The 24,789-nt window shown below is 38.8% G+C and overlaps 1 protein-coding gene across 1 annotated transcript in view; it reads left to right on the top strand.

The window, feature by feature from the left end:
- Window positions 1-1,939: 1,939 nt before the first annotated feature.
- Window positions 1,940-24,789, top strand: part of FRZB (frizzled-related protein) — a 35,939-nt gene continuing 13,089 nt past the window's right edge. Inside the window, exons 1-2 of the mRNA XM_008565722.1 lie at window positions 1,940-2,628; window positions 9,484-9,531. Coding sequence (XP_008563944.1) covers window positions 2,052-2,628; window positions 9,484-9,531 — 625 coding nt within the window. The 5' untranslated portion in view covers window positions 1,940-2,051. The remainder of the gene's footprint in view (window positions 2,629-9,483; window positions 9,532-24,789) is intronic.

The following is a 24,789-nucleotide window of genomic DNA, read 5'->3' as shown; positions in this document are numbered from 1 at the left end:
CTCCCTTAAATTGTATTTGCTAAATCATTTTTCATCTAATTCATTTACATAATTTTTGGCCTTGTTTTCTTATATGACACTAAGTAATTGTAGACAAGGCAAGTTTGTATCCTAACTAAATGCCTCCCTATCCACCACCAGGGTTTTTTTTCCTTCTAAGTAGAACAAACTTCCTTCTGAAAAAATTTATTTGCAGTCATAAACTGATGTTATGGTCATTTTACAGATAAAATTCCATAAACTCAAGTTAGTGTTGACATTTCATAAGTGCTGTCAAGTCAATGCTGGGGAATGGAACCCAGCATCTCACTGTGTGCTCTGAAGTGGAACATGCCAGTATTTTCTCTGCTTATCATTGACAGTAAGGAATGGTTGGAATAGAGCAGAGAAATATTTCAATGACGCAGAGCCAAAGTGACTTCCTATTTTGTTTTAGATTTTATTTTCTTCTCTTCTCAATGAAGCCTGTGTATTCTGACACTCTGCAAGTCTTTTGCTCAGTGATTTCCCATTGAAGGGGCATAGTGCTAGGGCCCCTGCAGGTCATCCATTTACAATATGCTCAGAAAAGGGAGGGCGGTGCGGGGAGAGGGAGGGATGAGGGGGTTCATTAGCGGAAGGAGCAGACCAGGAGATCTGTTTTCTATTTTCTCTTCTCGATTGAACTCATCTGGATGGAAAGAGTTTTACTGTTGTTGTCATCACTATTACCTGCGTGGTGTATTTCTCCTGCACATTTCTTTCAAGTGTTAGGCAAAGTTGTTGGTGAGAGAGATAATAAATGCCATTTTATTTCAGTGAGCAAACACACACACAAAGTCCACGTGCTTTAAAGCAGTTAGTTTCCACTCAAGCTTAAAAAGTAAAACTCCAAAGTTGTAATGTCACAGGACAAAGAAAAGCCCTGTTCCCTACTTCCAGGGGCCTATTTGTAATCATGCATAGCATCTCTTTTCGTTTTATGAAAGGCAATCTCCCCCTCCCCCCACGTAGGTCACTCAAAACGCAGACCTCTGGAGTCACTAGCTCTGGGCTGATAGGGCTCCACCACTTCTTGCAGGGGTCTGTGTTCTCTGCAACTCGGACACTTAAAGTGACATTGTGTAAACCTTTCCTCCTCAGGTCTGACTCTGCAGAGCCAGCGATCACGGAAAACTGCAGTTTGCTTACAGGAAAATACCTCCAGGGCGCGAGGGGCTCGGGTGGGGGTACCCCTCTGTGGGGAATTGGGGCGGGCTCTTCAGTGAGGGGCTGAGGGCTCATCTTTGGATCCAAGGATGGGCTTCGCGGTGGGGATGGGAAGAGGTACGCGGCTCGAGTCGGCGCCGTCTTGGTTCTAGCGTCCTCGCCGCTTTGCCAGACTTCCCTCCCCACCGCCTCCAACCCCCGGACGCCCAGTGCTTCTCGCCCCCGAGCGCCCACTGCCTTCCGGGGAGGCGGAGCAGGCGTCGCAGGGCAGGGACGACCCTGGGGGCGGAGCTCCCCCTCCTGCCGCGAGGTGGCCACGTGAAGAGCCGCGGGGTCTGAGGCACCGACCTCCCGGCGAGCCTCCTCCCGCCCGTCCCGGTTCCCGTCCCGAGTGCCCGCTGCGACAGCAGCCCCCGAGGCGACGCACACTAATTAGATCTTCCTCAGCCCGCAGGACCTGCACACCGCTTCTGCACCCTCCTCTCCTGTGTCCTCCTGTGTCCCCCTCCCCCAGCCTCCTCCTCACGTTGGAGGATTTAATGCTGCTTTTAGCACACCTTTTTGTGACCTGGGGGACGTGACACCCCAGAGCCCCAATTCCTCAGCCGAATTCCACTTTGTTTTTATTTGTCCCTCGTTTCCTCTTGGGCTCCTCTCCTCTCATTGACCTGCAAAGGCTGCTGCTTCTCCAGAGGCAGAGGCATAAATAGATGCTGCTGCCCCCCGAAGGCTTAGACGCTGGGAAGGAGCAGCCAGAGCGGCAGGGGCGGCGGCGGCTGGAGCTCGGCGGAGCTCGTGGGACCCTATTGGGGGAATTTGATCCAAGGAAACTGTGAGATTGCTGGGGGAGGAGAAGCTCTCAGATGATTGTGTCCACGTCCAGGGGGGAGGAGGAGACGGCGGAGCGGACCTCTCGGCATCCAGGGCACTGCTGCGCCCTGCCCCATCCCGCCGGGATCATGGTCTGCGGCGGCACGGGAGGGATGCTGCTGCTGCTGCGAGCCGGGCTGCTCGCCCTGGCCGCGCTCTGCCTGCTCCGGGTGCCCAGAGCCCAGGCTGCAGCCTGTGAGCCCGTCCGCATCCCCCTGTGCAAGTCCCTGCCCTGGAACATGACCAAGATGCCCAACCACCTGCACCACAGCACCCAGGCCAACGCCATCCTGGCCATCGAGCAGTTCGAAGGTCTGCTGGGCACCCACTGCAGCCCCGACCTGCTCTTCTTCCTCTGTGCCATGTACGCGCCCATCTGCACCATCGACTTCCAGCACGAGCCCATCAAGCCCTGCAAGTCTGTGTGCGAGCGGGCCCGGCAGGGCTGTGAGCCCATCCTCATCAAGTACCGCCACTCGTGGCCGGAGAGCCTGGCCTGTGAGGAGCTGCCCGTGTACGACCGGGGCGTGTGCATCTCTCCCGAGGCCATCGTCACCGCAGACGGATCAGGTGAGTCCTGACAGTGCCCACCCTCCACCTGCCCTCTCACTTCTTGGAGTCCTCGTTACTCGTCTTGATTCCAACCCTGTTCTTTCTCTTCAGATCGCTTAATCTTTCCCTATCTTTTCTTTAATCACTTATCTATGGAGCACTATTTTTTTTTAAACTCACCTCCTTCCACAGTGATACACCCTGTTCGAATACGTGATCTGTCTTTCTAAAACACTCTGTTCATTCCACTCTGATCATACTCCTACTTCACACTGATCCTTTACTTTCCACTCTTAACCTGTGGAAGTAGCCACATTTTGTATATGGTACTCTTCTTATTTAATTTACTTATAATCATTGAGGGGTTTTTTTTTCTTCCTGATTCTCCTATTGTTTCAGTCATCAGGTTTCTATATTTCTAGTGTTTTAGCTGTTTGTGAAGATTGCATGGAGAAAACTGAAAACTGAAGCCCCATTTTTTCCTAATCATTAAAAATGCCAAGATAATTTTAGTAACCTTACTCCAACCCACAGATGTTAGTGGTGTGTGTTTGCTCAAAATCCAATTTGAGCAATTACTTTCACCTTAAATTTTCCCCTTCTTTCAATGAGATAAATTGTTCTTCCATTCCAGACTGAAACAGCTGTGAAACATTGCTATGCACTGCTAATTAGCTGCTGTGGCTTGCTCTAGCCATAGAGCTGGCAGACTGAAATTACTGGGCTTTTATTACTGGGCATGCCCAGATGCCTTCAAGTCATTTTGTAAAAGGCATATGGATGAAAGGAGTTATATTGAAGGCATGTTATCATCATAAACTCATGTAATGTTATTTTTAATCTCACTCCTTATCCCACTCTCATACTCTGCAACTAATTTGTCTTTAATACCTTATTTCATGCCCTTTCTGTGTGTGTATGGACCACACATTCATTTCCATCTTTCCCTATTATAAAACTTTGTTGCAGTTCTCCATTTAATGAAATCAACTACAGGTTGTTTTCTCAATAGTGTTTGGCTTAATTATAACATTCATAACTCTAAGACCCCAATTCAACCTAGTTCACTATGGTCCATTTAATTCTAACTCAATATCACTCCTACCAATTAACCCAAACCTCAGGTTTTCCCCTTAAAATACTTTAAAAATAAAGCAGTTTTTAAAAAATTGGTGATCCTTTCCTACCTTTCCCAGATCAATTCTGTTCTTAGATGGGTTGAATTGGTTGTCTCCATCTCTGTTCATTTATTGGACTTCAACCTTTTCTTCCTCTGCTTCTCAACTTTCTCAGCCTAAGCTCATGTCCCAGTCTAATTCTAGGTAATAGTTCTTAGTTATCAGGGAATTGAATCAGAAAAATTACTTTTTGTGCACATTGACTCATTTAACATAGAATGAGAGGGGAAGGGAAAAATACAAATAGCAGAAAAATCAAAACTGAATAGAAAGATTTTAAAAACTTTTTTATTTTTTTACAGTCTCACCTTCACTAGAATTAAGAATTTTTTGATGCTCACCTCACTAGGTTTATCACTCTTTGAAAATACCTATTGTCTTCTTGATTTGAATCAAAAACCAAGAGCTGGGTGTATAAAATAATCAGAAAGAAATGTATTTCTGTTAATCTTTGGGCTAATAGAGAACTCTTGACCCTTTGTACTCACTAAAGTCACAGGCTTTGCAGACTCTGTAAGAGCTTAATGCAGTTGCTGCCTTGATGTGCCAGGCACTTAGAACCAGTTAAATGCTGGCACTCCTCTCAGGCCAAGGGTAGGAATGAGGTGGCAGTGGTTCACGCTGAAATGCATCCCTCCCCTTAAAGGACAAAACTTGCTCTTAAGCCTCTCTTAGAGGTGGACCTCGACTGAGTGAGGTTTGGCAAGGTCGACGGCTCTCAAAAAGCCATAGTCAGTTTGGATGGGAAGCAGTTTCATCAAGTGTCCCTGAGTTACCTATCACTGTGGACCAAACGTGGAACAATTGCCTCATTGAAGCACTCAAATAGGACATGCATGGAAACAATTTGTCAGTTCATGGGACCTGATTTCTGAGCTGCTTTAAAATGCCGTAATATTTGCTTTGCTGACAGCATCCTTACTAGAAAAATAAGTAGGGGTAGGTAGTAGTTGGAATCATATTTTAGTGATGGTCTCCCTGCCCCCTACCATAACCTTCAATGTGAACCAGAAACTGTGATGACTGGGAGCTGATGGGGAGGGGTGGATTCTAGCCTGAAGGGTCCCCTGGCTTCCAGGACCAGCTTGTTGAAAATTACATTCTCTATGCTGGGTCAAACTGTCAGACACCTGGAATTACTTAGGAACTACCACATGTGGCCAGTTTAATTTACAATGCAATATACTTCTTGGTTTAGTGGGATATGATAGTTCACGAAACAGGGTGTTTTTGTTTTTTTTTCTTTCCTCTAGGTATAAACAGAGTCCCTGTGTCTTATGACTAGAATCTGTCCAGCCAGATATAAAAATAAGGTCTCTCTGAATAAAATGGGACAACCTTTCACATTCCTTCAACACTAAGAGGATTTTCAAATCCTACCACTCATGGGGATCTGTTCCCTCACAGTGTATTATGATTCTACAAGCTTAGGACATTTTACAAAGCAAAGTCTTATTGAAATGGAGAAATGCTTTAAGCTACTTTTTGCTTTCAAAACACTAAGGGTAAACATACTTTTATAAGAACAGATTACATTCTGACCATTGCTGATAAATTTATGGTTTTTTCTTATACAATTATAAAAGATATAGGTGCATGTACAATTGCTTTATCTGCATTATCTGAGAACTTAGTTCAACTTAGCCATTCAGTCAATTAAGACATATAGTCAAATCTTGAATACTGCTTGGTGGGTACAGAGTATGGACTTGAAGTCAGGCAGACCAGGTGTTGAATCTTGATTCTGCCTCATATCAACTGTTGCGACAGGAAAATTATGTAACCTCTGTGGTCCTTAAAATAAGTTTACTTAGAGATAAGTTTACTTATATGCAAAACAGGGACAAAACTGCCTATATCCCAAGGGCGTGGTGAAGATGGAATTAAACAGCGTATAGGGCACTGGGTCTAGTATCTGGTGCATAGTAAGCCCTGAACAAGTTGCTATTGCTGCTGCTATTGATATTTTGCTATTATTATCACTGTTTTATCAAATTAACTGTTCTCTGGTTTTTTTTTTTTTTTTTTGAGATGGTTATGTTGGTAAATGTTGCTACAGCCTAGAACTTTTATCAGTTCATCTCTGGGAAACAAGTTTTCCACTGGGGCCTAACTGGAAAAGCAGATCTTATTTCTTCTGAATATGTAAAGTTAATATTTCATCTTACACAAATTAACCTGCACCTCAGGCTCAAGAGCAAATCCTTTTGGGAGTGACAGGAAAAAAGAATGAGTCTGATGGATGTCTGCTAATTATAAATAGTTTATCTCAGAAATCCAGAAATCAAACATTTAAGAAAATTTATGGTATGGTATTTCACAGCTAATTCTACAACACCTACAGTCTGCCATGCCAAAGGCTTTATAATCACTCCTCAGTCATTGCTGGTTTCCGTGGCAGTGGCTAACTTGTCACTCCATCTCTGGCTCGACACATTTCTGCAGGCCCTCTCTCGCCTACCAGAGCTGCGCCAACTTTCACATGCAGGAACTGCTGCGGAATCATTTCTCCACTCTCAGAGGAACAGACAGCCTTTTCTTTAGCCTGGTCTACAAATATTTGAGGGGCCAAATACCGAGAAGGAAGAAGAATTATTTAGTGTGATATGAGGAAGAAACTGGAATGGAAAGGAGAAATGGAAATTTTAGATTAGGACTAGAGAGAACATGATTCTAAGGATCTTTCATCACGTAAATTATTGAAAGGCACTCTGGATAGGGTATGGAAGAATATCTGTGTCATGGTATTTAATTTTATTTAAAGCTAACCCAATTAACAGTAGTAATGGAATCTTAGGTAGTATCCAATCTTATTTTAACAATTTACTTTTTATCTCATTTCCACCAAACTTTCAAATAGTTGTTGCTACAAATAGCAAAATTGACTAAGTTATAGTTGGACTTTCTCTTTCCACTTGATATGTAGAAAGGGGAGCCACTACACAGACATACAGTTTTGAATAAATAATTGGCTATATTTCCCCAACTTAGAGAAAACCACACTTTTAGAGTTACAGGGCCTTAGTTGGAATTCTAGCCTTGCGATTAATTTTGTACATTGAAGAAGTCACTTGACATGGACATTGGGGATTGTAAGAACAAAAGAAATATTCATGTGAAGTGATTGATAAATTGTAAAGCACAATATACATGGTTAATAACAACACTGGGGACAGGACATGTCATCTTTAAGTCAGGGATCACTAGCAGCAACAGAATAAAAGCTAATGCTTAACATGTTCTAGGTGCTGTCCTAAGCGTGTTATGCATCTTCACTTAATTCTCATAACAACTTCATGGTAGGTGCTATTATTTCCATTATGCAGAAAAGGAAGCTGAGGCATGTAGAGAAGTGACTTGTCCAAGTTAATACAATTGGTAAGAAAAAAAGGAGTCGAACCAGAGCCTGCTCTATCCTATACTTCTTTTCTTACTAAAAAATGTGATTCCTAACTTTATAGAGAATCTGTGTCTTTTCCCACCAGATTGCAAAAGTTTTTTTCATTGTATTTTGAAAGCCTGTTTATATAAGGCTTAAGAGGGTAAAAGGCAGCCCTGGACAACTGATTCCCAGAGATAAGAGATTACTTCTTCACTGCACTTTGAGATAGCAGAGAATATACGTTCCAGATTCTCACACCTCACCCTTAGCCTCTCAGTCTCAGTGTGCCCCAGAGTGAACTCATTTTCTCATCCTTGTGTACTTGTTCTTTTCTGATATTTTCTATATTGTGGAGAGGTACCACCACACCCTGGTTGTCCAGGCCTGGGGGTCAGCCTTGATTCTACCCTTTTCCCATCCCCCACATTCAGTAGGTAGCAAGTGCTATTGGATCTTCTCCTAATCAAATCCCCTTCCCTTCCTCTCTCTAATGCCACTTTCTTAGTTTGGGTCTCAGCATATCTCAACTGGATTGTGGTCATAGGATGATAATTGGCTCCTTTACCTTCTGTATTCTCCCTCTATATTCCAACAGGACTATTTTTCTGAAATGCAAATATATCAATTGCTTAAAATCCTTTGATCTCTGCCTCTAACCTTCATGATCTCACCTCTCCCTACCTCTCTAGCTTCATTTTTCTCTGCTTACACTGTTTTCGATTTCAGCCATATTGGAGGACTTACAATTCCCTTGATGAGTACTGTGGTTTCTTACCCCAGTACCTTGCAGGACTGTACCTGGAAAACCCTCCCTAACTTCTCTAGCTCCTTTAGGACTCTTCTTCTGGAAGCCTCTATAACCTCCACTAGAAATCCTTGGGGCATAAAACCTAATAATGTCCACTATTTTAATTAAGGATAATTTTGTTGGTAGAATTGCTAAGTTTAACTTTCTGAAAACAACTTTTTTGAATTATCATCAGAAAATTTTAATTTTCTCTCTTACAATTCTAACAATTGACTTCTAAGGATTTTTAAAAGTGTAAAAACATTCTTTTGTCAATAAGAATAAAAGGAGAAAAACACTGTCCTTGGCTTAGCTGTTTCATAGGAGTTTCCTTTTTCCAAGAAAAGTTTTTTTATTTTTATATCAATGTTGACCAATGTAATTTTTTCATTTATAGGGAGATTATTTTTGTATAATCGTATGCATTCTATCACATGATTATTATTCAGGAGTAGAAAAACCATTGGCACGTTACTGTAATACTTAGACACATTTATCGTGAATAGTGTTTGAATAGAATAAAAGTCATTAACAGTTTATGCCCAAGTTGAACCAAGTGTTTTAGAATTAGTTTGTTGCCTGCTTATCTTTTCTTGGATATAGCTTTTTAAATACCAGCTGATGATTACTAATTCATTAGTAATTATTTTCCCTGATGAAAACTAATTCATTAATTGTAATTGTGGGTGTTTTTGTCCTATAACTGTATGGACCCCTCCTGTTTAATCATGATATGACCTATGAAGAAAAGGGACAGAAGACTGCGATTTTCTGTTAAGATAAATAGAGGCATTAAACTCATTAACAAAGATATGTTAACATAAATATAAAATTCTTATATAAAAGTACTGAGTTTGAGCATCAGTGAGAATATATAGCTAGGTACAGTGTCTCTCAGCATGGTACTTTGCTGAGGCACTCAGTATTATTCATTAGAGGCTGCTTTCTTAATTAGAACACAGAAGACCTTTATTGTTTCTATTTTCTGGGATTATGGCATCATGAAAAGAATCAATGGCAATTTCTAATTACTGCCACATCTATTAATAGCACTGGCTTGAATAGTCCCTGGCCAGTAAGTTTCCTTTCTACTGAAGAACTATTTAGTCTGCAGTTAACAAATCCTTTCTGAATGTATTTCTCAGGCACTAAGGATTTAAATGTATGCCAGTACAGTGTGATGCATCTATTTATTGAAGAGGTGTGTTTGGTTCTTTTTATCATCAATTTACAAGTGTTGGGTGAGTGCATAATATTTGCATGGGCTGTATTGTGATATGATGCTCATTATTTACAAATTTCATAAAATTCAAGCACAAGTTATTTATTGAATCCCAAAATTTTATGCACAGCTGATGAGGACTCAAGAGTGCCAACCCCATGATACTAATAAGAATCCATTTCCCTGTGACACCTGGGTTCTGACCCAAATCAAACTTGTGACTAAATTAAATTTTGAGATAGGAATTCTTGAAATAATAACAAATATGTTGTGGTTCTTCCTTTCTTCTATCACCTCCTTTCAGATTTTCCTATGGATACTAGTACTGGAAACTGCAGAGGGACAAGCAGTGGTGAGTATATCACTGTCTTCCTGGTTTTCATTTGTGGTCATATTAGTCTTTAATGTAACCCAGATATTTTAGTCTTATTTGGGAAAGTTCGTGCCCTACATTTATAAAGTAAACTTAAGAAATTATTTCTGTATTTATACTAATTTTATTTTAAAAATTAGCATATAGTAAAATTGACCTTTTCTTTTGATATACAGTTTGGTATACACGAATTCTAATGCATGTACAGATTCATGTAACCACCACCACAATCAGGATACAGAACAATTTCATCCCCTCAAAAAACTCCCTCACGCTATATCCCTTTATAATTCCAAGTTCCCCCAACTTTCAACCACTGGCAATCACTGATCTGTTGTCCATCTGTTGTCTTTTTGAGATTACCATATAAATAGAATTATAGAGTATGTAACATTTGAGATTGGCTTTTTTTCACTCAGCATAATGCCTTTGAGATTCATCCAAGTGGTTGCATGTACCAACTGTCCATTCCTTTTTATTGCTGAATGTTTATTACTTCGGTGTGTTACCATTTGTTTGTTCATTCCTTGAAGGATATTTGGGTTGTTTCCAGTTTGGGGCAATCATGAATAGAGCTGCTATAAACATTCTTGTATAGGTTTTTGAGTGAACATAAGTTTTCATTTCTCCAGGGTAAATATCTAGGAATAGGATTGCTGGGTTATACGGTAAGTATATCTTTAATTTATAAAAAACTGTCAGACTGTTTTCCAAAATGGCTGTTCAATTTTGCTCTTAGCAATGTATAAGAGTTCCAGTTACTCTGTATCCTTGTAGTCACTTGGTATTGTCAGGTTTTTAAAATTAAAAAAATTTTTTTAGCCACTTTAATAGTGTTCAGTGATAGCTCATCATGGTTTTAATTTGCATATCCTTAATGATTAATGATGTCGAATATATCTTTTCTTGGGCTCATTTGCCATCCACATATATCCTTTTTGGTGAACTGTCTGTTCAGTTCTTTTGCCCATATTAATTTGGGCTGGTTTCTTACTATTGGGTTTTGAGAATTCTTTATATATTCTGAATACAAAGAACCATCTTTTTGGTTCCATTTATACTTTGTATTTTTTTTTTTGTTTTCAAATTTATTGATTTTTATTGTTGTTGCTTCCTTCCGCTTGCTTAGGATTTTTTTTTAAGTTTAGAAGCTTATATTATGTTTTGTGACCTTTTTTCTTTTCTAATATAATTTAATGCTTTAAGTGTCCATCTAAGAATGGCTTTAGTTACAACCCACAAGTGTTGATAGCTTTTATTTTTATTTTTCTTCAGTTCAAAATATTGTATAATTTCCCTTGAGACTTCCTCTGATTCATACATTGTTTAGGATTGTGCTGTTGAATTTGCTGCTATTGGGGAATTTTCTTGTTATCTTTGTTATTAATTTTTATAATTCTATTATGGTCAGAGAACATACTTTATATGATTTCAGTTCTTTTAAATTTGTTAAGGTTTATTCTATGACTCAGGATGTGATATATCTTGGTGAATGTTTCATGTGCTTGGAAAAAAGCATATTTTGCTGTTGGGTGGAATGTTCTTTAAATGTCAATTCAATTCAGTTGATTGATACTGTAATTTAGTTCTTTTATAGTCGTGTTGATTTTCTGCCTGCTAGATCTATTGATCACTGAGAGAGAAGTGTTTAAGCCGCCAAATATTATCATGATTTTTCGTATTTCTCTTTTCAGTTTTGTCAGTTTTTTTTTCATGTATTTTCAAGCTCTTGTATTTGGTGCATAGACATGTAATATCTTTTATGTCTTATTGGTGAGTTGAAGCTTTCTTTATGTAATGCCCCTCTATCTCTGGTAATTTTGTCTGCTCTAAAGTCTGTTTTGTCTGGTATTAACATAGTCACTCCATCTTTCTTTTGATTAGTGTTTGCAAGGTGTATCTTTGTCTGTCCTTGTACTTTTAACATAGCCATATCATTTAAAAATTTTTTTTTCTTCAAAGTATTTTTTAAATTGAGAAATAATTGACTAAACATTTGTGGGGTACAGAATATCAATACCTGTGTACAATGTGTGATGATCAAATCAGGATAATGAGCATATTCATCATTACAAAATATAATCATTCCTTATATCCATTAACCAATTTCTTACTAACCCCTCTCTCCCTTTCCCACCTCTAGTAACCACAGTTCTGTTTTCTCCTTCTGAAAGTTCAACACATTATTGTTGTATCATAATGGTACTGATTTTTATGTATTGATTTTGTATCCTGCAACTTTACTGAATTTATTTATCAGCTCTATGAGTTTTTTGGCAGAATTTTTAGGTTTCTCTCTATATAGGATCATGTCATCTATGAACAGAGACAGTTTGACTTCGTCTTTTCCAATTTGGATGTCCTTTATATATTCTTTTTGCCTGATTGCTCTAGCTAAAACTTCCAATACTTTTTTGAATAGGAGTGGTGAGAGTGGGTATCCTTGTCTTGTTTCTTTTTTTGTTGGGTCTTTGTCTGATTTTGGTTTCTCCCTCCCTCTCTTCTTCCCTCTCTTTCTTACTTCCTTCTTCTCTCTCTTCTACTTATGAATGAGGACATATAGTATTTCTCTTTCTGGCTTGCTTCACTTAACATACTTTTCTTCAAGCTCATCCATGTTGTTGCCAATAGCAGGATTTCATTCTTTTTTATGGCTGAGTAGTAGTCCACTGTGTATATATACTATATTTTCCTTATCCAGTCATCCGTTGATGGACATTTAGGTTGGTTCCAACTCTTGGCTATTGTAAATAGAGCTGCAAAAACGTGGGAGTGTGGGTATCCCTTCAATATGATGATTGCCATTCCTTTGGGTTTATACCCAGCAGTGGGATTGCTGGATTGTGTGGTAGTTCTATCTGTAGCTGTTTGAGGAATTTCCAATACTGAACAAGCAGAAAAAGAAAGCAAGCCCATGTGCAATAGCTACTAAAAGAATAAAATACCTAGGAATAAATCTAACCAAGGAAGTTAAAGATCTCTACAATGAGAATTATAAAACACTGCTAGGGCCGGCCCGGTGGCGCACTGCTACAGTGCGCCGCTTGGGAGCGCGGCAGTGCTCCTGCCGAGGGTTCGGATCCCACATACAGACCAGTTCCCGCTCACTGGCTGAGCGAGGTGCGGGCGCAGCACCGAGGTTTGCGATCCCGTTGCCGGTCCCGGTCCGGTACGGGCGCGACACTGAGGGTTGCGATCCGTTGCCGGACACGAAAAAAAGACAAAAAGGAAAAAATAAATAAATAAATAAATAAAATAAAACACTGCTATTTTCCGTAATGGCTGCACTAATTTACAGTCCCACCAACAGTATAGAAGTGTTCCTCTTTCTCTGCATCCTCACCAGCATTTGTTATTCTCTTGTCTTTTTGATAATAGCCAGTCTAACTAGAGTGAGATGATATCTCAGTGTGGTTTTGATTTGCATTTCCCTGATCGTTAGTCATGCTTGGCATTTTTTCATGTGTCTGTTGCTTATCTGTATGTCTTCCTTTAAGAAAAGTCTATTCAGCTCCTTTGCCCATTTTTTAATCAGATTATTTGTTTTCTTACTGTGAAATTGTTTGAGTTCCTTGTGTGTTCTGGATATTAATTCCTTGTCGGATTTATAGTTTGCATGTATTTTCTCCCGTTCTGTAGGTTGTCTTTTACTCTGATTGTTTCCTTTGCTGTGCAGAGGCTTTTAATTTGATATAATCTCATTTATTTTTCCTTTTGTTGCCTGTGCTTTTGAAGTCTTATTCATAAAGTTTTTGCCCAGTCCTACCCTTAAGTGTTCCCCCCCGTTTTCTTCTACAAGTTTTATAGTTTCAGGTCTAGTTTTTTAAATCCATTCAGCCTGTGTATATCTTTTAAGTGGTGAATTTAATGTATTTACATTCAGAGTTTTGATGAAACTTGTTGAAAGGTATTGCCTTATTCCTGCCATTTTATTAATTTCTTGTGGTTGTTTTATATTTCTTTTGTATTGTTTATCTTTGCTGTTTGGTGTTTTCTTCTAGTGATAAGATATATATTTTTTCTCATTTGCATATCTGTTTTACTAGCAGTTTTGATTCTTTCTCACATATTTATGGTGATGTATATCTGTCTTTTGATTCCAAATGTAGGAATCCCTTGAGGATTTGTTGAAGGGCTAATCTTGTGGTGGTGAATTCCCGCAGTTTTTGTCTGTCTGGGAAAGATACTACTTCATTTCTGAAGGAAAGCTTTGCTGGACGTCATATTCTTGGTTGGCAGTTTTTTTCTTTTACCACTTTGAATATGTCATCCTTCTAGGATGATCTGTAGGGTTTCTATTGAGAAGTCTGCTGTTAGCCTGATGTGGATTCCCTTTGATGCTTTTCTTTTGCTGTTTTTAGAATTCTTTCTTTGTCTTAGACTTTTGACAGTTTGACTATAATGTGTCTTGGGGGGGTCCTTTTTGGGTTGAATCTGTTTGGGAATTTTTGAGCTCCTTAGATCTGTAAGACCATATCTTTCCCAATACTTGGGAAGTTTCTAACTATTATTTCATCAAAGAGACTTTCAATGCCTTTTCCTTCTCTTCCCCTTCTGGTACAACCATAATATGGATGTTTGTATGCTTAAGGTTATCAGCATGATCTTATAGGTTTTCTTCATTTTTTGAAATTCTTCTTCTTTTATTTGGCCCAACTCCGTTAATTCAAAAAGCCTGTTTCTAGCTCAGAAATTCTTTCTTCTGCTTGTTCCTACTGCTTATGCTCTTGGTTACATTTTTTTTATTTCATTGAATGAATTCTTCAGCTCTAGGATTTCTGCTTGCTTGTTTCTTTTTTATGTTTCTATCTCTTTATTAAATTTCTCATATGTGTCCTGGATTGTTGTTTGACTTTGTTGTGATTTCTATTTTTTCATCCATCATGAAAAAATAGAAAAGTAAAATTTTCTTATTATTGCTGTTTGGGATTCCTTTTCAGGAGATTTGTCAATTTCCTGTTGTTTGGGGTCTGGTATTGGAGAATTGTAGTCTTCTTTTGGAGAAGTCATGTTTCCCCGTTTTTTCATGCTGCTCATATCTTTGCATTGATGTCTGGGCATCTGGTGCTGTAGTTACTACTTTTAATTTTAGGAGGTTTTTTGGGGGGAGGTATGAATATTCATGAGGTACAGAGCTGATTGTCACCCTTTGTGCCCAAGATGTGAAGGCCAGATTCATACTGGCAGCATGCCCATTACCACAAATTGCGTTTGTATCCCATATCAGCCACCCAATTATCTCCACTTCCCTCCCCCTCTCCCTTTTCCGCCTCACTCCACTGTGTATCCCAAGTCATGTTCTCTCCCTCTGCAAGTCCAACGCACCACTGTGGTCTTTCTTTCCTTCCTTCCTTCTTTCTCTCTTAGCTCCCACTTATGAGTGAGTACAAGCGGTATTTATCCCTTAGTGCTTTGCTTATTTTTGAAGGGAGAGATTCTTTCCTGTAGAAGTGTTCTGTATTGACAGTCGGATTGGGCATTTTAAGTTTGGATCTGTGTGAGTGTGGAGTGAAGCCTTTGTGTGACTTCTTCCAGTGTATTCAGTTTTAGAGTTGTCTGTGAGTGCCTTTGTGGCTTAGGCAGTAGGGCCCTTGGCAGTTTCTTTTGGGTGGATGATCCTCTGTCTGTCAGTGAGCAGGTATACACTGGTGCAGAAGGTCCTCTGTAGAGGGCCATCGGTTCAGCTGTTGAGCCTGGAGCAAGACTGCATGGATGCCACAGGACCCACAACACTCTTGAGGCATGCTACGGGGAGAGAAAGATTCTCTCCACCTGATTCCAAGCAGCTCCCTTTGGTGAGGTAGAGGCTGGATACCCTGCTCTGCCCTCTATGGTGCCGTTCCTGTCTTCTGTGCTTCACAAGATCTTATTACTCTCCTGGTGCTCTGCAACATATTTCCTCAGTTGTTCCAGTCAAAATATATTTGTTTGTTGTTTTGGTCTCTTTTTGTGGGGGAGACTAGTGCCAGACCTCTCTAGATGGCCATCAGGTCTGAGATGTCTGGGGAGGGCGGAGAAGCGCATGGACCTGGTAAAGTTCTTCACCATGGAGTGAATCTGCTGTGCACACTGGACACACTTGTGGAGCAGCCCTTCCCACTGCTTTTTACCTCCCTGTTCTGTGGGTGGGGCAGGCACTGTGAACACTGGGGGAAACCAGCAGATCCCAGCAAGGGCCAGCAGCACAGCCCAGCCTTGGAGAAGGAAACATCTATCACTATGTTTTAAGTAAATTTCTTGTGAATATCATGTAGTTGGGTCATTTTTGTTGCTGTTCTTGATCTTGTTTTTATTCATCCTGTCAATGTTTGTCTTCTGGTGTGTTTTGACCATTTACATATAATTATTGATGTGTTTTTATTTAGATCTGCCACTTCACTTGTTTTCTGTTTGTTTCCCTTGTTTGCATTCCCATTTTCTTTTCTTTTGGGTCAAGTGTTTCTCTATTCTCTCTCTCACACACGTGTGTATGTGAGATACATGTATACACACACACAAATATATACACACCCATGAGATAATATATATTTCTTTCACCTGTATTTAATGGAGAAGTGCATGGAAGTGCTTATTTATTTAAAATATGTTTTAAATAACTCAAGAGGAGAACAATAGCAATACTGTATTTATACAGATGTTTATAATTTCTATTGTTCTTTCTTTTTGTCCAGTGCTCCAAACTTCTTCTGTCTGAAGAACTTTCTTTAGCATTTCTGTAGCACTTCTTTTAAAGCAGTTCTGGTGGCTACAAATTCTCTCAGTTTTCCTTCACCTGAAAATGTCTTTATTTCACCTTCATTCCTGAAGGATATTTTCACTGGATATAGAATTCTGGGTTGGTAGTTCACTTAGCACTCAAGAAATATTCTGCTTGCTTCTGGCTTCAGTATTTCTCATGGGAAATCAGACATTCAAATCACTGTTTCCCTTTAAGTAATGCATCAGTTTGCTCTGGTGGCTTTTAAGATGTTTTACTTTGTCATTAGTTTTCCAGTCTGATTATGACATGTTAGGCATTGATTTCTTTGCATTTGTCCTGTTTAGTGTTAAGTAAACATCTCGAATCTATAAATTTATACCTTTGCCAAATTTGGAAGTGCTTAGGAATTATTTCTTCAAATATTTACTTTTTACACCATACTCTGTTCTATGATAAGAATGTTAGATCTTTTGGTATTGTCCTGTAGGCCTCAGAGGCTCTATTCATTTTTCCCCCAGTTTTTTTCTGTTTTTCAAATTAGATAATTTCTGTTGGTCTTTAAGTTCATTGACTCTTTCCTTAGTCATCTCCACTTTGCTATTGATCATTTTCAGGTATATTTTTGTTACTGTATTTTTCAAAATTAAAATTTCCATTTGATTCTTCATTATAACTTGTATTTTGTATTTCTTTGTGAAGGCTTTCTATCTTTCCATTCATTTCACGGGTGTTCATCCTTACTTTTTAGGGCGTTTTATAATAGCTGCCTTAAAGTTATTCCTGGATAATTTAAAAGTCTGTGTCATCTGATTGCCTTTTCCCATATAAGTTGAGATTTTCCTGGTTCTTCATATATGTACAGTAATTGTGGATTGAATCCTGGACATTTGAAATATTATGTAATAAGACTGTGGGTCTTATTTCAAGTTTTATTTTAGCAGGAGTCAACCTAATTAGGTTCAGCCTGAAAATTCTGACTAGTCTTCTGTGAGTTGTGATTTTGATGTCAGTTCCATTTCCAAAGCCTGTGCAGTACCTTTCAGATCTATCCTGTGTGTGCACCACCCATTGGCCAGTGTGAAATCAGGGCAGTGACATATCCCATTGTTCGGTTTTCAAAGTCGATAGTATATTGTTTTATGTTGGGTTCACACATACCCAGGGGTGAACTCAGCAATTCATAAACAACCTCACAAGGTCATTTACCAAGCTCCTTCCTCTCTGTGATCTCTGCAGTACTTTTCTTCTGAAAAGGAACTCCCCCTTTTGGTCCTTTGGCCAGAAAGCTGGGACTTTACTTATCCCACTCTGCAATTCATTTCTTGTGACTGCTCCTGCATCTGGGGACAAAGTGGTAGGAGGACATGAAGACAAAGCAGCGGGGGTTTGTCCCAACCTCTTGGTACCACAAGTCCTCCAATCAGGGAGGAAGGTTCTCCTGCATCAAAGTTTTAGGCTCCCGAGGGCCTCCCTTGCTACAGCTGTTTCTATTACCGCTGTCCCAGGATGGCTTGAGGGATGGAGCGCAAGAGACTGGAGTGTTAGGGACCCTTTTCCCACTTCTTGGACCAGAACTAGAAGGCTTCTCTCAGAGTACTCTGTCTGCCCAATGTCCACATTCAGGTTACACGCTGTGTTGAAACCAGATTGTTGGATACTAGAGGGGAAAAATGATGAACCTGCTGTCAGTTTGATGGCACTGGATTTCTTCCCCAATCTTCCTGCTACTATTTACTTTTCAGAATTCTTAAATAGCTGCTCCATGCATTCTGTTCAGGTTTTATAGCTGCATTCACTGGGAGAATCAGGATGGACTCTACTTATTCTATCTTACTGTGAAACAAACATTTAAAGTATGACATACATGCAAAAAAGTGCACAAATCATAAGTATGCAGCTCAGTGCATTTCCACAAAGTAAACACTCTCTTGTAACAACCACACAGACCAAGATATATAGCATCATTATTCCAGAAGCCTCCAAATTACTACCCCCAACCCTTCTTCACAAAGGTAACTAACTACTAACAGGAATTCTAATACCATAGATTAATGTCACTTGATTTTGAGCTATAGATGAATGGAATCCTACGGTGTGTATATTTTTGTGTCCATATGGCTTCCTTTGCTCTTATGCTGCATATAGGAGTAGTTTTTAATTTTCATTGCTATATAGTATTCTGTCATTGAATGTACCACTCTTTATTTATTCATTCTAATGTTCCTAGATATTTGGGTTGTTTCCAGTTTTTGTTACTATGATTAATGTTGCATTTGTTTCTACAAGAATATTATAACCACATTAGTTACTGTATATTTCTTGTATTTCACTTTCCTGTAATAATTTGTGTTGATTTCGGTCAGTATGTCCTACCTTGTAATGTGTCTTATATGTGGAAGCAGAACATTTATTTTAAGTTTTAAATAAACTTGAAATATCCGTTTTCATTAGATTGGGACCGCTTTCACTGTTGACTTCCACTGAATCTTATTAGGGTAACAAGTGTTTGATGTGAAGCAGTGTCCATCAGAGGTGCTCCAATGAATATTTATCTTATTAAGAAGTGAATTAAAATTATTTAGAATTATGTTGTTACCCTCTTAATTGTGAATGTTTTTCAGTGTCATAAAATCAGTTGGAAATCATTGGTGTCCAGTAATGCTGCTATTTTAAAGATTACTCCTATCATGTTTGCACAAAACAAACCAGAAAGTTCATTTGTATAATAGCGCAATTGGTGAGTCAAAGTTTCTGGTCAAGGGCATGCATATGCTATCAATTTGTACAGAAGCTAAGGTTAGAATTATATAGCACTTCAACATGTGAAAGAGGGAAAAAAGCATCGACAACGCTATAAACAATATACTAAAATAGTTCACGATGTAAAACTACCTCGAACAAACTTAGTGTTCCTGGGGTCAGTGTTTACTGTTCCTCTTTTTAAACTGTTTTCCTGTTCTGTGGTGTAAGGGGAGTGATTAAAATAAACAGCCCAAACCAAAGTTCATTCTGTTTATAAAAAAACACTAACATATTCACATGTTCCAAAAAGAATATACTTTGTTCATTTTGAACATTTTATACTTTGGAGAAATGTAACAGCTGAGGTTGATCATGATCAAACAGGAAGCGAGGAAGGCACAAAAACATTGTAACCCACATAACGACCTCTTTCCAAAGTGTCAAGCTGTTTCTGTCTGGAATTTGGAAAAGAAATTCTTTCACTCCAGCTAATTTATCCTTTGCCTCAAAGCTTAACAATTTCTTTTTCTTTTTCTTTTTTTGGAGATAATGACTGTCTGAGCAGCTTCCGATTTATGAGTGTGTTTTACTGTTGTAAATCCACTGTCATAATAAGAAATAGATCTTCTCTATTTCCACAGCATGGAACATGGAGAAAAACGATTTTTGTTCTATTCTGTTGAGACACTTGATCTGTCAAATCAGCACAGAAAAGTCAGGCAGGTATTCAAATAGGTCAAAAAAAAAAAAAAAAAGGTATGCTTTTTATTAAAGAATTCCAAAAAGTAATTGTCTCACTTTTCTAGTTTGTGATGGTGATCAGTTTATGAGCTTTTACATTTGAAAACCACAAATTTCTCCAGAGAGGAGATATACTGTAGTTGGTAAATTCTGGCACTCATTAACTAAATGAGCATGATCAAATTACTTCTCTGGGTCTGTTTCCTAATGTAAGTTGGATTGTATTGACCTCTGAGCTCCATTCTGATGTATCTTCAAATTGGGGAAACGTGAGCAGTGTCCCCTAGTGTGAGTCGGATACTCTCCCAGAGTTTTCAATAACCTCTTCCTGGCCCTATTTTTAAAGTGCTCCAGAGAAACTCCTCGTGAGTGACTGGAGCTTCCTGATGGCTGCTCCAGCCGCCCCTTGTTTATAGGGATGACCTGTGCTTAGCTTGGGTAGTATTGAACCATATTTTCTCTAAAACTTCTTTCCTCTCCACTGGCTTCCTACCAGTGTTGGAAAAGAATTCAGTTTTTTTTCTTTGGTGCAAATGTTTACTGACTATGGAGTCTGAATTAACTTGGGGTAACCTCTTTACTTTTTTGCAAAATAAAAATTAGGATAGATAAATAGTATTTTTATCATTTTATACAGTATCTTACAACTGTAGGATTTTTTCCATTACTTTGCAGCAATGGATACTTTTGACCAATTCTCTCTCCTAAACATCGTCTTCCTTGATCAGTTACTCAAATTGTTTTAGTTTTCCTCCTCTGTCCCCAGCTGTGGGCACTAGCCAGTGCTCTGTGCCTGGCCTCTGTTCCTCTCTCCTTGTGATAATTTCTTCCTATTGGAGTTCATCCAGGTACATAGGCTTAATTATCATTTTTGTGACTCTGGTTCTGTTCACTCTCCTAGGTAGAGAATCACATTTCCCCTCCAATAAGCACTTCTACCTGGGTATTCAACACATAACTTCAAAGATGATGTATTTAATAACTAGTCTTTTCGTTAACGTTTCCTCCTTGCACATTTCTTGTTTATTATGTGGCACCATCATCTTCCTAAGTCCCCAGGACTGAAACTACATAGTTGGTTTTAGTCCACACATCCCACCATTCATCAAAAATGTAAGGAATGTAAAAAAAGTAACTTGTATTAGGCATACTATATATGGTTGGCATTGAGTAGACACGTGACCTTCTAAAGGCTGTGAAGCCCATTTTGGTTTTTTGTGAATTCTTTAGAGTACATCACAAAACAACACTTCAGATGTTATGGAGAAAAACAGGCAAAATTGCATTGACTCCATATTTTGGGTATCCTCAGTGACTCGTGGATCCAGAAACCTTGTGAAAGGTAGTTTATTTAAAAGTTTCCAAAGACATAAATCCTAAAGGACTAAACTGAATTTCCTTTTCTTATTAATATAGTGTTATCCCTCTCAATCTTAAGCAAGTCCCATTTAGAAAGTGCAAATTACTATGAATTGAATCCTTTATTACAAAATTTGAGGTTTGTTGTTATAGCTTAGTTGAACAAATGTTACTTTTGCTTTCTAGAGCCTTATAACCTGGGTTCACCAGTCAACTTCATCACATTTTCCATATATTGTTTAATCCAAAATAAAATTTAATATCATAGTCTTTGCCCTATGTGTATGTTTAAAATAAATATTTTAAACATGTAATGAATAGCTGCTAAGTTATGACACACTTCATTTTATGGAAAAGTGAAAGGAATGTCATGAATTTTTATGATAATGTCACTTTATTAAAGTATAATTTACTACAGTAAATTATAAATGTACAAATCTTAAGGGTATACTGCATTGAATTTTGACAAATGCTTATACCCATTAACTGTCATACAGATCAAGATAAAGAACATTTCCATCACCCCTGGAAATTCCCTTGTTCCCAATCACCCACCCCACTCTGAGTCAAGTACAGTTCTGTTTTTTATTACTATAGATTTGTCTGGTCAGTTCTTCAGTTTCACATAAATAGAATACAGGACATACTCTTTTTTGACTGGCTTTGTTTGCTTCCCATAATGCTTTTGAGATTTGTCCGTTTAGTTCTGTGCATTATTTCATTTTTTTAAATTGTATAATAGTACACCCTAATATGAGCATAATACCAATATGATTTCTAAATTCTAGCCTTTTAAATATAGTTTCTTGTTTAATGTAGTTCTTGGTTTTTGCTTCTGCAGGAGTTGTGTTGTTGCTGCTGGTTTTTTCTTTTGTCATTGAGATTAGGAAACTGACTCTGTTTTTGTTTTAAATTGACTTTCCATAAAGTGTCCATTTGATGCCTTGCAATTTGGAACAAGGGAATGTGGTCCTATAGGTGGAATCTAGGGATGTTTTACCATCTCATTGTTTCTAGAAGGATAGTGGAACTGACCTTCTGGTAGGCCAAATGGTATATTGCTCATCTTCCATTTGAGGACTATCTGAATGAGACCACAGTGACATTCATCCCTGATCCCTGTTGCTGTTCTGATAACTTTGATGATAAATAGATGATCCATCAAGTTCATTGACTTCTTCACTTTACTTACCTGCTTGTCTCTTCTACCCCAGCCATTCACTTCCACAGGCAGTTTTGGATCTTGCCACCTAGCGGTGGGGCAAGCTTTGCAATCTTAACTGCGGGCATCCCTCTATTTGCCTACTGCCTCTTTTCCTTTCAGCGGATTTGCTCTGGTGCCATCACTGCTAACTTCTTTTTTCTTTTCTTTTTTTTTACTCCATTGAGACTGCCTGTTCATCAACTACCACTTACTATCTATTCAGCCTCTGGCCTCTTTGTATTCCTGAGATTTCATGGTCTACCGTAATAATCATTCCCCTGAAAATACCCTCAATTCTCTTGCCTTTTCTTCCTCTGCCATACTCACCTGGCAAATTCCCAACTCTAGTTGCTAGAGAAAATCACTCAACTGGGGGCAACTGGTTTTACTTTAAGTTCAAGACAGAAAATTCAAATAGACAATCAACTTTGCCTAGCAATCCTACCTACTAGAAAATTTGCCTTTCCACTTGATGAAATAACTGCTTTACTTTCTCTCTTCAAACTTCCACATCCTGCCTCTCTTAGCCCCTCATTCCCCATAACTGATGACTTAACTTTGTCATTCAAGGGGAAAGTAAAAGCCATTGGAAGTAACTCTCTCATTATCCCACTAACAAACTTATAAGCCTGTCAAAATCAGTCCCCCTCTGTCCTTTCTCTTCGTGTGTAGTGTATGAAGCACCCTGGCTTTCAAAGTCCTATTCTCCCTTTTGCTCAGGGTCCTCTCATCTTGTTACCATCTGGCTTCAATGGACCCTTTTCTCTTTTAACTCATTTGAGCTCTGAGGGTCATTTGACATGGAGAACTGCCCTCCTTTTTTCTGGTAACACCCTCTTTTTTCAGCTTTTTTGATTCTACCCTCTTTAGTATTTCCTCCCACATCGCCAGATGCTCCTTAGTGTCCTTAATGGACTTCTTGTGTGTGTGCGGCCAGTAGAGGGATCTGAACCCTTGTAGTGGACTGAATTATGTCCCCCCAAACTCCCTGAAGCTTGAATTGTGTCCCCCAAGTTTTATGGATTAGAAACTTAGCCCCCACTGTGACTATTAAGAGGGTGGGAAATCCTATTATGGTAATTGAAGGTGGAGCCTTGAAGAGGTGATTAGATTGTAGGACCATGCCATAGTGAATGGATTAAAAATGGTGGTCAGGGGTGTGGTTCTGAGGGCTTTAAAAGAAGAGGAAGTGGGTGTCTTTCTCTGCTCTCTCTGCTTCCACCATCTTGCAATGTGAGACCCCTGGGTCACTGTTGCCACCACCAGATGGACTTTGGACTTCCCAGCCTCAGAAAATGTAAGCAATAAATGTTTTTCTTTATAAATTGCGCAGTTTCAGGTATTTTGTTATAAGCAACCCAAATGGACTAATACAACCCTTGACCTTCCTTAATGGACTACTTCTTCTCTGTCTTATACGTAAGATGTAATTCCTCCCTTAGTGACTACAATTCACCTTTTAGATTTCAAGCTTAAATATAATTACCTCAAAGGAATTTGAAGGCCAGACTAGCTTAGGTCACCAAGTTGTATGTTCTCATTACTCATGCACATTGTACTTTTCTTTCATAACATGTATCATGTATGACAGTAAATTATTTTGTGTGCAATTGTATAATGTCTGTATCCTCTTCTGGACTGTCTGTATTGCTCATCATGTGTCCTACATGCCTATTGCAGAGCCCAGAATATAGCAGATTCCCAATAAATATTTGTAAAATGAATGAATTCGTATGTGACTGAAAAAGTTAAATAAATGTTAGTTCTCTTTCCCTTTCCCATCTCTTATTTAGAGAAGCATGGATATTCCAGGGTTGTGGAGTCAGAGGACATTATCGCTATCATTTCTATAGAAGAACAGCAAATTCATGGTGTGATGAATGTTAACAGATGTTTAAAATTATTTAAGGACATGACCATGGACACCTTTTGTAGGCAGTTGAAAATTCATATAGATCTGGATCTCAGTGAAAAAGTTAAGGATATAGATCTTAAAATTATAAAAATTAATTTTAATTGTTTTGGGCAGCTGGTCAGTAAGGGGATCCAAACCCTTGACCTTGGTGTTATAACACCATACTCTAACCAGCTGAGCTAACCAGCTAGCCCAAAATTTATTCTTTATATCTTTTAAAATTTATTTTATTATGCTCCTGTGTTTCTTAAAATGGAGGGAAAGAGGACAAGTGGGTTTCAGGGGTCAAATGCCAGGATATAAAACATACACTGCATTTGGCACAAATTAAAATTATTTAAACTCCGATCTGATGATAAAGGGGCAGTCTGGAAAGAATTACAACGAAAACTGTAACCCAAATAGAATTGTATTTTCTTTTCCACCCCCTCTCCGTACTTTTTGACAATAAATCTTGAGCACAGGTCTAAGGTCTTTTATAGAAAAAAGCAGAAAAATATCCACGCAAAGATAGTAGTCTTTCAAAGCTATGGTGCATGAAAGGTTATGGGGTTTTTGAATCTGGTGAAGTTAATT

The sequence above is a fragment of the Galeopterus variegatus genome, unplaced genomic scaffold, assembly GCF_000696425.1.
Source record: "Galeopterus variegatus unplaced genomic scaffold, G_variegatus-3.0.2 Scaffold202, whole genome shotgun sequence".
Classification (NCBI taxonomy): domain Eukaryota; kingdom Metazoa; phylum Chordata; class Mammalia; order Dermoptera; family Cynocephalidae; genus Galeopterus; species Galeopterus variegatus.
The sequence above is the reverse complement of the archived record's forward strand: the minus strand, read 5'-3'. Positions and strand labels throughout refer to the sequence as shown.